General features: G+C 34.5%; 1 protein-coding gene across 2 annotated transcripts; it reads left to right on the top strand.

The window, feature by feature from the left end:
* The first annotated feature begins 1411 nt into the window (after nt 1-1411).
* On the top strand, nt 1412-5414 carry ZIM (GATA-type zinc finger protein with TIFY domain-containing protein). 2 transcript variants are annotated; one of them, XM_088095527.1, is made up of 7 exons: nt 1412-1883; nt 2107-2196; nt 2625-2758; nt 3870-3977; nt 4158-4263; nt 4912-4962; nt 5051-5414. In XM_088095527.1, exons 1-7 carry the CDS (start codon nt 1593-1595, stop codon nt 5186-5188), a joined length of 918 nt encoding a protein of 305 aa, XP_087951653.1. In that variant the 5' UTR covers nt 1412-1592; the 3' UTR covers nt 5189-5414. The 2 variants fall into 2 exon arrangements, with proteins under 2 accessions (XP_087951653.1, XP_047150734.1); XM_047294778.2 differs by having other exon boundaries at nt 1415-1883; nt 4912-4971.
* The last annotated feature ends 9798 nt before the right edge of the window (nt 5415-15212 follow it).

The raw sequence follows: 15212 nt of genomic DNA, 5'->3' as shown, positions 1-15212 counted from the left end.
TTCCAATGACTACTAATTTGTAATTTTTGGACATCTGAGTAGGTACAGTTTATTCCTTAAAGTTAACGCTTTATATATACCTGCCAACTCTGACCTTTGCTGGTTGTTTTGCTCATAACTTTCCCACTGATCTCCAAATGAGTTGATTCTTGTTTTGTTTCTCCACTGATCTCCAAATGAGTTGATTCTTGTTTTGTTGGATTCTAGACTCAAAGACCTTTCAAAATATGCCTTAGTAATCAAGTGTAGGCCTTTTTGGCCATTATAATCGATTACAAGGACCCTATAAACGATTACACGAACAAAAATATGGTTTTGTACAAAAACTGGTGTTGCAAGAGCCAGCTGTGGGCACATAAGTAGCAAAGACATTTTACGTAATTGAATTGAATATTTTGTTTAGGCACCTGTGTGATGTGATTCTTTTTTTAGGCACCAACACTCAATTGAATTGGATCTTTTTTTAGGCACCAACACTCAGGCCTATCAAGGTCGCTTACAAAATCAATTTTTGTACCAAACACCCATAACCAAATAAAAGTTTCAATATATATGGTCGAACAACACTAGTAGAGAACATATGGTACTAGATCAAAATTGAAATTTTATTCCTATAATATATTATCAGTACATAATACCCAACATTTATAATCTTGATCTTTTGTATACAAAAAAACATGTGCAAGTTCCAACTCGAGTGAAAAATTTCTTTCCATCAAGAGGAAGACCCCATGCTCCAGACAAAGTGAAAATGGTGGAGAGAGACGAAGAAGAGGAAAATGCCGCCAACCCGAAAACGGAACACATAGAAGGTGAAATTTCTTTCAATGGATAGGAAGACCCGCGAGAATGAAAGCAATGCTCCATGAAAATGGTGGAGATAGATGAAGAAGACGGAAATAAAAATGGTGAAGAGTGAGGAAGTCTCAAATGAAACCGCGAAATGAAGAGAAAAATCTCAAATGTCTTTCTAAAAATACCCTCCACAACAAAATGACCCTCTTAATAAAATATTACAAACCAACCAATAAAAAAACACGTGTCATTATCAAAAAGTTGACAAATTTTGGATCTTCAAATAAACGTTTTCCCATTTAATTATAAGCAATTTAGTTGATGATGTAAATTTTTGTGAACAACCCAGTGGATGAGAGAGGAAGTGATGATGGTGAAAACGGTATATTGATTACGAATAAATAAATAAATAAATAATTAAATAGTGTTGGGTTTTGTGAGAGATATTATTATTATTATTATTAAATTAAATAAAGTCGGTTATTGAAAACTTGAAATTCCATGGGGCAAGTGGCATGCGGCATGCGGCATGCGTATTGGGCCTGGGCCGAAGGGGGCAAGCCTCGTAAATATGAGCACTGACAAGGTCAATTTTTCATTCTCCCTTTTTCTGAATCAATTCCTGTCTTGTCCTTCTCTTCCACCTTCACTCCCTCCATTCCTTCGTCCCTTCACACAGACACTCTCTCTCTCAAAAACACTCACAAATCGGAATCAAATTTAAAATCCCACTAGGTTAGGGTTTCCAACTCCCCTCCAATTCTCCCTGTAATGCACTGTGATTCCCGGGCCCTACAATGGAGCCACCAGCAATGTACGGACACTCCCAGCCACTGAACATGCCTCCGCAGATCTCTGCCGCCGAAAGCAACGGCTCCGGCCCCGACCCCGCCCTCGACGCCCACCACCACATTCACTACGAAACTCACGCGCTCGAAGACGGTGCCGCCGGTGCCATGGTCGTTGTCGAGGATGTCACTTCCGATGCGGTCTACGTCTCCGGCGGTGGAGGGCCCGAAGAGTCCAGTCAGCTTACGCTGTCGTTTCGTGGCCAAGTTTACGTCTTCGATGCTGTTACGCCTGATAAGGTGCAATTTCCCCCTTCCTCGTCCTTATTTATTTTCCCTTGTTTTGTGGTTCCTTTTTGTTTATCATTTTTTCTTTTGTTCTTCGTTGATTCGGCGTTGCAATTGTATGATTTTTTATTTTATTTTATGGTTTTTGGTAATTCATTGAATTGATGGACGGGGCGTGAAGTTATTTATTTAATTACTTTGATAAATTTAATCTGTATTTGGCTTCACGTGGCAGGTTCAAGCGGTGTTGTTACTGTTGGGTGGATGTGAACTGTCTTCGAGTGGTTCGCCATGTGTGGATGTGGTGCCTCAACAGAATCAGAGGGTATTTTCTGATAATAGAAGAATATTATATATTATTCACACCCGCTTGCACTTGTATCGCTTTACAATTGATTTATTAGTAAAATCACCTGATGCAGAGTACTTTGTCCCACCAGATATTGATAAAGTGAGACATTGTGATTTGTATATTTATTAACCAGAGTCAGGTAGTAAATACTGAATAGTAACTTTGATGTTCGGTGGTAATCAACTTAACTTAAAGTTATGTTGTGGGCAGACCTATCATTGGTTGACCAAATTTGTTAATATTTGGTCATTAGTGGTAGATGTACTGATATCAGGAGATTATTGTTGCAAGGTTACTTAGTCAATGATAAAGTGATGTGTGGGTATTCATAGTAGAATTTCATTAATGTTTACGTTCTCAGTGCTGGGTAGTGTTTTAAATATTTTTGGGTCCTTCTGCAGGGTTCAATGGAATATCCTGCAAGATGTAGTCTACCACAGCGAGCTGCGTCGTTAGATAGGTTCAGGAAGAAGAGGAAAGAGCGATGTTTTGATAAGAAAGTGAGATATGGTGTACGGCAAGAAGTTGCGCTCAGGTTTGTTTGATAATTAAGATTCTGTGGTGTGCGATAGAACTTGCGAGTATTAGATTGAACTGTATGAACATGTACATAATTATTTACAATCTGGGTATAAAAGTTTATGGATAACTGAGAGAGTTTGCTATGTTGCTACAAATCAAATAATTTACTGGTAGTAAATATAATATAATTGGGAAGTATGCTAAATAATTGAAACGATAGCAAGCTGGATTTTAGACTTTATTTTACAAAATATTGTGTTGGCTTCGAGCTTCATTTTACATAGACTTGTGTTCAACTCGTTGGGAATTGGTGAAGTTACGGCTAGAGCCCATCCATATAAACTGTTCTAATACAGAAATATGTGCTTTTAAACTGCCATCTAGTTTTGAAGTTTGAACTGGCATATAATATTTAGTTACATACATTATATTGAGTGGGTAGTAATACCCAACTGACTCTCTGCCATCATGTGTTGAGGGGAAATTTAACTTGGTAACTGTGAAAGAATCAACTATACAGAATCCTGTCCTTTCTGATTGTGGAACTGGATTTGAATTTGAATTTAATGTCTAATCTTGTTAAGCTATGGTTACGTATTAATGTAAGCTGATGTCTAATAAACTTTTGCAATCTCAGAGTGTAATTTAAACTTTGTTAACTGTAGTAATTTTATTTTTTAAGCTTTTTTTTTTTAATTTAAAATGAAACTTGCTTTATTTTTATTACAAGATTTCCAAAGCTACTCCATGTTATCTTTTTGTAAGTGACTGATTTTGATGCCGAGATTTTAAAATTTGGATGATCTATTTTCTTCTTAAACTTGTGTTCCTATTATATGAGAAAAATATTGACCCATAGACTTATTTCGGTTAACAAGAAACTTCATTCCTTCTCTACTCTCGCAAAATTTTAGTTCACCAAGAATTTAATATAATGTATAATGTAACAGCATTACAACTCAGTGAGTTTTTCTTGGACTTGTTATCTCGAAAATGAATCTTTTATAATCTCTTTAATTTTTCAACATTGTAAATGTTTCCCCTTTTAGTTTCACTCATCATTTTAACTGTTATATGTTAGTTGTTTCAGTGCCTATTTATACTTATTTGATAAATAAATGTAGGATGCACCGTAATAAGGGGCAATTCACTTCATCTAAGAAACAAGATGGAGCTAATAGTTATGGTACAGACCAAGATTCAGGACAGGATGATAGTCAATCAGAAACCTCGTGAGTTGTGTTAATTATATTTTCTTTTAGCCATACAATTTGTCGCACTTTATAATTATATAATTCACATTATTAGAGACTTATATTGAGAAGTTATTACTAGATGAAGCTAATTTCCCTTTACTGGGAGGTTTCTAACTAGATGTTTTATCATTTCTTTTTTGTGGCATGTGTCTACAGATGCACACATTGTGGCACTAGTTCAAAATCCACCCCAATGATGCGGCGAGGGCCGTCTGGTCCAAGGTCACTTTGCAATGCTTGTGGGCTTTTCTGGGCAAATAGGGTAGGTATTTTCATCATACTGCTTTTGTTTTCGGGGAAAAATTATATACAAGTTTGAATTAATGTCTAGATGTATATATTCTTATAACTATAGAAATTTATATCAATGGCTGCCTAGTAACGATCAACATATACATTCTCAAGCATAGCATGCTCCTTTACTCCATTTGTATTGGAATTGGGAAGGGTTGATCTATATAAAACCTACAATTTTGTATTTTATTTTTTCTTTTTCTGTATATGTGGTAAGATTTTTAAAATTTATTGCAGCTTTAATGTCCATATTGAAGTGTTTTTAGTTTTATCTGTAGAATATATTTAAGAGCAATGTCTGTTTGTCTGTTATAGATGTTCTAGTATGTACTGTAGCTACATATGTAATCCATTAATCAAACTGCATATGACGTGAAATGCATATGATGACCTCAAGCTGTGCCTTTTGGTGCTAATTTTCTTCTACTAGATTCACAGGGAGCCAATTTAACATTTTCCCCTTAATCTGCAAGGCACGTAATCTTGCATTGGGGGAGGTGCAAATATATTGTTCATGAGAATGAATTCAAATTGCTCAATTCTGAATTTGCGATTATCTTTTAGCTGATTGGTTATAGTTGTTGGTGTTCCACCTTTTGACGATGTTATTGTGCAGGGTGCTTTAAGAGACCTTTCCAAGAGAAATCATGAACAGTCTCTTGTACCAGTTGAGCAGGCATGCATTCATTTATTATCTAGTAATCCAAATGGTAATATGTACATGCCCTTACATTTTTCTTGAATCTGATAACCAGGTCGATGATGGTAACGTCTCAGATTGTCGGACTGCCGCCAACCCTGCGCATAACAATCTGGCTGCATACTCAGAGCATGATAATCCTGCTTTGGTAGCTGATCGTAAAGTTTTCCAGTCCCAGAAAATGCTCGAGTAGCTCACTCTGCCATAAGTTGGTCTATAGTAATTCCCTTCAGATTGACAAATAGAATGTACAGATATAACAAACTCCCATCAATGCAACAACTTTGTTTACATGCTTCGATCGGTGGCATTAACAGTTGACCCTGGATGTATAACCTGAAAGTTAAGCCATGATTCTGCGATAGGTCACCCAATCACAATACCTTGAATTTTAATTTTACCTATTTATTTTCGATTCACTTACATTTTCCAACACAGAAACTGTTTTCTTTTACCTTCGGAATTGGCTTTGATTCGAACAACACTAGTTCCGTTATGTACTCTAACGTTTGGAAGAAATTTTGTGGGGTGAAAGATCAACAATTTGGAGTCTTGAATTAGTTTAGGACAGACGTAGGTCAGGAGATGTCATGCTCCACAGCCCTTGAAGTACCACATATGTTAAGTTGGGAAAAAGATTTTCGTATGTCATGAACTGCCACTCATGCAACTTATTTGATTAACACCTTTTGCATGCTATGGTGCAAACATGATTTTCTAATAAGAATAAAATTTACTTAGTCTTTAAAAATTGCAAAGTCAACAATACTCCATCAAGAGTAAACCGATTGGATCGATCATTTCTTTCATCCCAAATGACCAAAAATAAATGCGAAAAAGATTAGACACTTTTCCTCTTAAATTTCTCTGACTAATTCTTGTTTACTATATTTTCTAAAATCTTCACTTTTTCTTTTTCACTTTTTATATAATTTAACTTTAATTACCGCTACATTTACTTCATTTTCAGTTTTAAGAGTCTTTGCTTTCACGCTTAAAAGATAAGAAATTATATTTGCTCTCATTATATATATATATATATATATATATATATATATATATATATAATCACAGTTCTATAAGGTAAAAAAGTTTACTCTTATTTCTAAGTAGGGTTACAGGATCCGCTACTAAACTCTTATATTTAGGTGGATTTGGTTGAATTTTACTTTTATTTAATGTACTTAATTAGAATTAAGTTGAGTAAATATTTAGTACTCTTGACATAACTCTTACATAATAAATATATAAGAAATAAATTATTTAATAGTTTTATGTTTGGTTATATATTTATTCTTTATTTGTATTGTAAACATTGTTATTATCTATAATCATTATTAAGAAAAAAATAGAAATATTTGTTTTAAATTATTTTTTATTTAAATTTTTTAAGAAAATACGTAAAATTTCTATTTGCATCTAATAGGTTTTAATGTGAAAGTTTATAAACAGTATTCATCATCTCATTTTTATAGTTATTTTCTTTTTGTTTCGGTTACTATTAGAGGTAATATATTTCTAAGAAGTTTATAGATGTATGAACAAAAGTAAAGATATTTGGTAAAAACAAAAAAACGCTCTTAGAATATTCTAAGGTGCACATGTTTAAAGATATTTAAGAAATATCAAGATAATAGGGGTTTTACTAAAGTAAATGAATACAAATTCAGTTTAATTTCAAGAACTATGAAACAAAATAAAAACATTCCAACCAACTGTACAGTATGTACGCCCAAAATAAAAACACACTGTATTTAATGTACGTCCAGTACATACGGATCAAAATAATAATATTGATAGTCTAAGCTTGAAAGAAACCAATCAATTGCGATTAGTTAATTGTTTAATTAATCTTGTTGAATACAGTGAAAAACTATAGGATTATCTCTCTTGTATTAAATATATATATATATATATATATATATATATATATATATATATATATATATATATATATATATATATATATATATATGGGGTTTGCTAACGCGCGTACGCCTGTTTTTCAGTTGGTACATTTTAGCAATGTGTACCGGATTTTAGTAGACAAAAATACCCTTATATATCATGGATTCTAAGTTTTAAGGTTAAGGGTATTTTAATAATTTTCATTCTCAAAACTTAAAAAAAAAAAAAAAAACCCCAAACCCTTACTCACCTCTCTCATTTCTCTCAATCCTTTCTCTTTCTCACTCCAACCTTTTCTCTATCATCCCTACTGTAGCCCCAATTGAAAAAATCAGAAACACTTGCCTTTAAACAATTTGTCTTTCTAAAGAGTTGAGTCATTGACATATTCACCTTGAGGCGAAGGTTCATTCAAGATCTCTTCAATTTCACCATCTTCACTAATTTCTCTAATTTCATCATCTGCATATGTTGAATCATCATCTCTAAAAAAACCCTCCAGGCCAATTACCAATTCTTTCGGATGTCATTATGCTTGTGAAAATTAGATTAAATTAGATAAGACAAAAATTATAAAATAAAAACTCATTATAAAATCATTTTTTGTAAGAAATTGTTTAACAACAAGTATTTCTGATTTTTTCCAAGTCAATTACCAATTCCTTTACGCTTGTGAAAATTGGATAAAATTAGATAAGACAAAAATTATAAGATCAAAACTCATTATAAAATCATTTTTTTGTAAGATTGTTTAACGGCAAGTGTTTCTGATTTTTTCAATTGGGGCTACAGTAGGGTGTTTCTGATTTTTTCAATTGGGGCTACAGTAGGGATGACAGAGAAAAGATTGGAGTGAGAAAGAGGAAAAGAGAAAGGGTTTATAGGAATGAGAGAGGTGAGTAAGGGTTTGGGGGTTTCTTTTTTTTTTTTTTTAGTTTTGAGAATGAAAATTATTAAAATACCCTTAACCTTAAAACTTAGAATACATGGTATATAAGGGTATTTTTGTCTACTAAAATCCGGTACACATTGCTAAAATGTACTAACTGAAAAACAGGCGTACGCGCGTTAGCAAACCCCTATATATATATATATATATATATATATATATATATATAGGGTCTTCTGTTTATAATAGAAAAAATATGGATTAAGTCCAAAATAGAAATAATAGTAAATTAACTAAAGATAAAGGATGTTGCTTTCTCCACCACCATCCCTTCTCTCTTCACCTCCCCAACCCTCTCCAAAAATATTTTAATTATAAAAGTAACATTTTTTACTTTTCTCTCTATTTATTTACTTTATTCTGAAATCCTAAATTTTTATCCATTTTCACTCGGGCAGCCCCACCCCTCACTCTCCAAGTCTCACTTTCTCTCTTTCTAGATTTCCACCCTCCAACTCTCAGATTCGTTTATTCTCATCTCCTCTTTTTCATATCAGTTTGTTTCTTCGCCATATTCCTACCCATTTTACCCCTAACTCTCCCAAATCTCACTTTCTCTCTTTCCAGATTCCCACCCCACTCTCACCAAATCTGTTTGTCTCCAAAAATCTGTTTGTCTCCATATCCGTTTATCTCCATATTTGTTTGTTTCCATATCCGTTTATCTCCATATCCATTTGTCTCCATATCCTTGAATCCAATGGTAAATTCGTCCCAGCATAGGGAGGAGGATTGACAAAGGACCCATCATATTCAGGAAAGCTTTGTTGTTTAAAACCTCGATAACCAGAAGACATCTGTTGAACTGCTTGCTGTTGAAGCCTCTACGCATCATGCTGAAGGAAATCTTCCCACTGTTTTGCATGTGTAGCCCTTACCAAGCCAACTTTGCTTATGTATTGCTCCCTCAAATCTCTAATAGCCTCCTGATGCTTGAAATTTTCTTCATCTTCTTCTCTATCACAAATTTTCATTAGCTCTGCTGCCTCGTTCTTATACTCCAACTCTAATTCTTCCAAAGTCTATGGGAGGCATTGTAATCAAACTGATGACCAGGCTGGATACCAGATTCTCCTCTATGATCCCAGCCAACATTATTAAAATATCTTCAAAATTAATATAAAAAAATAAACTAATAAAAATAAACCCTAAAATAAACATTTAAACTTTAAACGGATATGAGCATCCCGTTTACGTTCATATAAGAGATTGGAGTGGGTAGAAATTAAAAAATATTAATCCTAAAAATAAAATTGTACTGAAGGGTAAAACATGAATAGAAAGATGGAGGAAGGGGTAAAACAGGAATGGGGAGGTGGAGGGAGCAAGGAGTGGTGGTGGAGGGAGCAACACCCAAAGATAAAGGATAAATATAAAATAGAGATAATATATCTAACACTTCTCCTCAAGCTCATACAAATTGTATGTACCAAGCTTGTTACTAATATAATCCATAAAGACTTAGTGAAAATATTTGCTTTTGTACTCGAGTGACATCAAATTGCTAATGATTTGCAAGACGACATAGAAGACGAAATACCAACCCAAAAGACTCCTCCTGAGCAATAAATTTGGGAGGTTACTCCATGTAAATCTCTTCTTGCAAATTGTCGTTGAGGAGTGCCACCAGTGGATAAAAAGGTAATTGTTGGAGAGCCACCATGACTATAAATAAACTAACAAAAACCATCTTTTCCGTGAAAAAAAAACATATATGGACGGGTCAAACGCAATGGTGACAAAAGAGAAGTCAGAAGAGACAACAGCGAAAGAAGCCACGGATGAACAGGAGAGAGAAACTATAGAAAGGTAATTGTTGGAGAGCCACCATGACTATAAATAAACTAACAAAAACCATCTTTTCCGTGAAAAAAAACATATATGGACGGGTCAAACGCAATGGTGACAAAAGAGAAGTCAGAAGAGACAACAACGAAAGAAGCCACGGATGAACAGGAGAGAGAAACTATAGAAAGGTAATTGTTGGAGAGCCACCATGACTATAAATAAACTAACAAAAACCATCTTTTCCGTGAAAAAAAAACATATATGGACGGGTCAAACGCAATGGTGACAAAAGAGAAGTCAGAAGAGACAACAACGAAAGAAGCCACGGATGAACAGGAGAGAGAAACTATAGAAAGGCAATTGTTGGAGAGCCACCATGACTATAAATAAACTAACAAAAACCATCTTTTCCGTGAAAAAAAACATATATGGACGGGTCAAACGCAATGGTGACAAAAGAGAAGTCAGAAGAGACAACAGCGAAAGAAGCCACGGATGAACAGGAGAGAGAAACTATAGAAATCAAAGATTCTCCAATCAAGGCACCTGAAAAAGGAAAAAGAGCAACATTGATGCTCTGAATAGCTGCCTTAGAGGATACGGGATGTGCAACAACACATGATGAACCTGAAAACGGAAAACGAGTGACCTCGATGCTCTAAATTACTACTAGACATGCCACCATGCACGACAGAAAAAGGAGCAAATCCATAACTTCAAAAGGCGCTGAGAACGCGTAGGAGATCCGATGAAGGCGTCGTTAATGACATGGTAGTTGCCTATCTGAGACGATCAAAACCATGTGTTCTTCGATCAAAACTAAAACTCCGATAGTGACAGCTAGACGACGACGTCACCGAGGGTAGTAGATAGCGTCACTGTTGACAACGGCGAATGTAGTGACAGAGGCACCATAAACTCTTTCCTTAAAAGAACCGGGCTCGGATACCATGTTGAATATGTTAAATTATATTAATATTTAAGATTGGTTCATGTAATTTAAAGTATAACTTTGATGTACAGATTCTAATGTGATGATTATTAGAATATAATGTATTAAAGTTATAGAGATTATTTTAGAGTTATTAAAATTAATCCCTCTCTTTTCACTTCAAAAAGGGCATTTTGGTATTTTATTAAATTGATTAAATATCATAAAAGAGGGAAAAAGTTTGACTACGATTGACAGGTTAAGTTTGTGAAAAGAGAGAAAAAAAGGTTACGTTCTCTGAAAAGAAAGAAACTGTGACACCCCTCAGAATTTCTATATCATTGACAGGAAGAAACTATACAATGGATCCAGGTAAGTTCTTTTCCACTGAGTATCATGAAAATTCAAGATCCTGTATGTTTTTTTCATTCAATTGAAAATTAAAGAATTGCTTACAAGTGGTATCAGAGCCAGGTTCTGAATTTTATGGTTCTCCATGAATGGTAATTTTCTCAATTTTGTGACAGCCTAATTTTTGAATTATAAAATTAGGGATTTTAAATTTTCAGATGTTTAATTATTTTTTATTGGCATAAAAGAAAATTAGATTCACTGTAATGTGAATCTCGAAGCTGCAAGTTTTTAATTTTTGATTGTCACATTAAAATAACCCTACTGTTGCACGATGACCGCAATATGCCAAAATTAATTCTGCATGATAGAAAAGTCATTTCCCTTGCGTAAAGTGAATTCTGAATGATAGAAACAATTCACGTGAAGTAGTCAACTTCTTGAGTTAATACACAATGATATTTGTGGTCCTTTTGACATTAAATCCTGGAGTGGTGAAAAATATTTTATCTCCTTTATTGATGATTTCTCACGTTATTGTTATATATATCTATTACATGAAAAATCTCAATCAGTGAATGCCCTTGAGGTGTTCATAAATGAGGTGGAAAGACAATTAGATAGAAAAGTAAAATTGGTGAGATCTGATAGAGGTGGTGAATATTATGGTAAAACTGATGAGAATGGACAATGTCCAGGTCCATTTGCAAAGTTTCTTGAAAGTCGGGGTATTTGTGCACAGTATACAATGCCCGGTACACCACAACAAAATGGTGTAGCAGAAAGGCGGAATTGTACTCTTATGGATATGGTTAGGAGTATGTTAAGTCATAGTAATATTCCTTTATCTTTGTGGATGTATTCATTAAAGACTGATGTATATCTGGTTAACAGGGTTCCTAGCAAAGCAGTTTCTAAAACTCCTTATGAACTATGGACTGGAAGGAAACCCAGTTTGAGACATCTTCATGTTTGGGGTTGTCCGGCAGAGGTAAGGTTATATAATCCACATGAAAAGAAGCTTGATGCAAGAACCATTAGTGATTACTTCATCGGTTATCCTAAAAAATCAAAGGTGTTACCAATGAAGAGCATTGGTAAATTTGAAGATAAATGATTTTGATGATGATGAAAGACGATACATTGTTATAGTTGTTTTAAAAGCACTTTGTAGATTATAAATGTATTAGGAAAAGCCTTAAACATGTAATACTTAGAAAAATTCGTATTTCTAGAACTACTACGCATTTAATCGATTATTGAAAGCTATAATCGATTATCCTGAGCCCTTTTGAAAAACCTCGTTGCTCTAGAATAATCGATTATTACTCCAAATAATCGATTATCACTAGTTCTGATGAGAACTGCCAAAGTCTCTGGAATAATCGATTATTCCTCAGGATAATCGATTATCACTTTTTGAAAAACCATCTAACGGACTCGAATTAATCGATTATCACTAACAATAATCGATTATCTGTGGCAGTTATAATTCATCTTTGCGAACTTAGACCAGTTGGGTATATAGGTTAGTTCCAAAACTCTTAGACAATAACTTTGAGCTTTTGAGAATACAGTGTGATCTGAGGAAGTTCCAGAAGCTAGTTCATTGCACTGCCTAGTCTCGTGAAAAGGAGAAGCTCGCGCTTTGTGGGTCAAAGGTCGGAGCGATTCTCTTCGAGTTGGCAACACTACTGTTCTTCCAGTTTGTTGGTCGAAGGAAGAACTGTTCTGCACTGTTCCAGTTCGTCAGTCGAAGGAAAGTGTAGATTGCTTGCTTCCAGTTCGTTGGTCGAAGGAAGGTTTTATCTCTCTGTTTTTTATTCACTTTTATTGTAATTTGTTGAAACTAATTTTAGTTAAATCGTTAATCACTTTTTATACTGATTAACAACTGGACGTAGATTCTTTTGAATCGAACCAGGATAAAAATCCAGTGTGTTAATTTTTTTTCCTATACTCTTTTCTGTTTTATGCACATTAACTGTTTGATAAATTTTCTCTAATGTTTTTCTAAAACGGACCATCTTATTACAAGTTTGACCGAACACGCTTTTCCGCTTTCTATATTTTATTCCGCTGCGCGACTCTATAACGGTACCGATTGTTCCGACAAAAGGGATATAGATTTTATTTCCCTAACCATAGTACAAGAATAGTTGAGTCTGGAAATGCTCGGTTCATTGAAAATGGTCAATTTAGTGGGAGTGAGGAATCACAAATAGTGGATATTCAAGAGCATACTGATAGTGTTTCTACATCTAATGTCTCTTCTGAAGTTGTTATCCCTCTTATTGTATCACAGTCACACAACAAGCAGAGACAAAAAGTTAATGTTCCAATCCCACAAAATGAACATATAAATGTTGAGCCAATTGACAATGAGCAAGTCACAAATGAGCAAGTCATAAATGAGCAATTGATAGAGGAACCACAAGAAGCATCATTAAGAAGGTCTGTAAGGGAGAAAAGACCTGCTATTTCGAATGATTATGTGGTTTACTCTATTGAACATGAATGTGACTTAAGCATTGATGAGGATCCAGTCTCTTTCAGACAAGCCATGGAAAGTAATAATTCAGAGAATTGGTTGAATGCTATGAAAGAAGAATTGAAATCAGTGGACGACAATAAAGTATGGGATCTAGTTGAATTGCCCAAGGGTTCAAAAAGAGTCGGTTATAAATGGGTCTTTAAGACTAAACATGACTCAAAAGACAATATTGAAAGGTATAAAGCTAGATTAGTCACCTAAGGTTTCACTCAAAAAGATGGCATTAACTACAAAGAGACTTTCTCTCCTGTTTCTAAGAAGGACTCTTTGAGAATTGTTTTGGCTTTGGTGGCTCATTATGATTTAGAGCTTCACCAAATGGATGTAAAAACCGCTTTTCTGAATGGTGACTTAGAAGAGGAAGTTTATATGGACCAACCAGAAGGTTTCACAATAACAGGAAAAGAAAATTTGGTGTGTAAATTGAAGAAATCAATATATGGACTGAAACAAGCTTCCCGACAATGGTATCTAAAATTTAATGATATCATAACTTCATATGGTTTTGTAGAGAACACCGTTGACCGGTGTATATATATGAAGATCAGTGGGAGTAAGTTTGTTATATTGGTTCTATATGTTGACGACATTCTTCTTGCTGCTAAGGATGTTGGTATGTTACATGATGTAAAGAAGTTTCTCTCTAGCAACTTTGAAATGAAAGATATGAATGACGCATCTTATGTGATAGGAATAGAAATATTCTGTGATAGATCACAAGGATTGTTAAGTTTGTCTCAAAAAGACTATATTAACAAAGTGTTAGAGAGATTCAGAATGGAAAAATGTTCTCCTAGAATAGTTCCAATTCAAAAAGGAGACAAGTTTAGTCAAATGCAATGTCCCAAGAATGATTTGGAACGAAAGGCCATGGAGTCTATTCCTTATGCGTCAGTGGTTGGGAGTTTGATGTATGCTCAAACTTGTACTCGGCCAAATATCAGTTTTGTTGTTGGAAAGTTAGGCCGATATCAAAGTAATCCCGGAATGGATCACTGGAAAGTTGTAAAGAAAGTTCTTAGGTATTTACAAGGTACCAAAGAATACATGCTCACCTATAGAAAGTCAGATCATCTTGAGATGGTTGGCTACTCGGATTCAGACTATGCTGGATGTGTGGGTTCAAGAAAATCCACATTTAGTTATGTTTATCTATTACCTAGAGGAGCAATTTCTTGGAAAAGTGCAAAACAATCAGTCATTGCTACTTCCACCATGGAAGCTGAATTCGTGGCATGCTTTGAGGCCACAGTTCATGCTTTGTGGTTGCGGAACTTTGTATCGAGGCTTGACATTATTGACAGTATTGCTAGGCCGATAAGGATTTATTATGATAATTCCGCAGCCGTCTTCTTCTCTAAAAATGACAAGTACTCAAAGGGTGCTAAACACATGGATTTGAAATACTTGTCGGTCAAAGAAGAAGTGCAGAAACGTAGAGTGTTAATTGAGCATATTGGTACGAATTTGATGATAGCAGATCTGTTAAATAAAGGACTACCGCCCAAAACTTTTATTGGCCATGTTGAAAGTATGGGCATTATGGATAAGTCAATATTAACATGATGATGTTATCTATCTATATGGATATGTATAGTTATATGCTTGTACTGTCATGACACTTGTGAATTCAATTAAAGTTATGTTTCTCTTTATTCTATTGTTATCCACATTAAGTTATATACATGTATTATTGATTGTGGTAACATGTTATATCTCTTTTAGAGACATGAAAG

The sequence above is a fragment of the Vigna umbellata genome, chromosome 7, assembly GCF_029865625.1.
Source record: "Vigna umbellata cultivar VRB3 chromosome 7, Vumbellata_1.0, whole genome shotgun sequence".
Lineage (NCBI taxonomy): Eukaryota > Viridiplantae > Streptophyta > Magnoliopsida > Fabales > Fabaceae > Vigna > Vigna umbellata.
The sequence above is the reverse complement of the archived record's forward strand: the minus strand, read 5'-3'. Positions and strand labels throughout refer to the sequence as shown.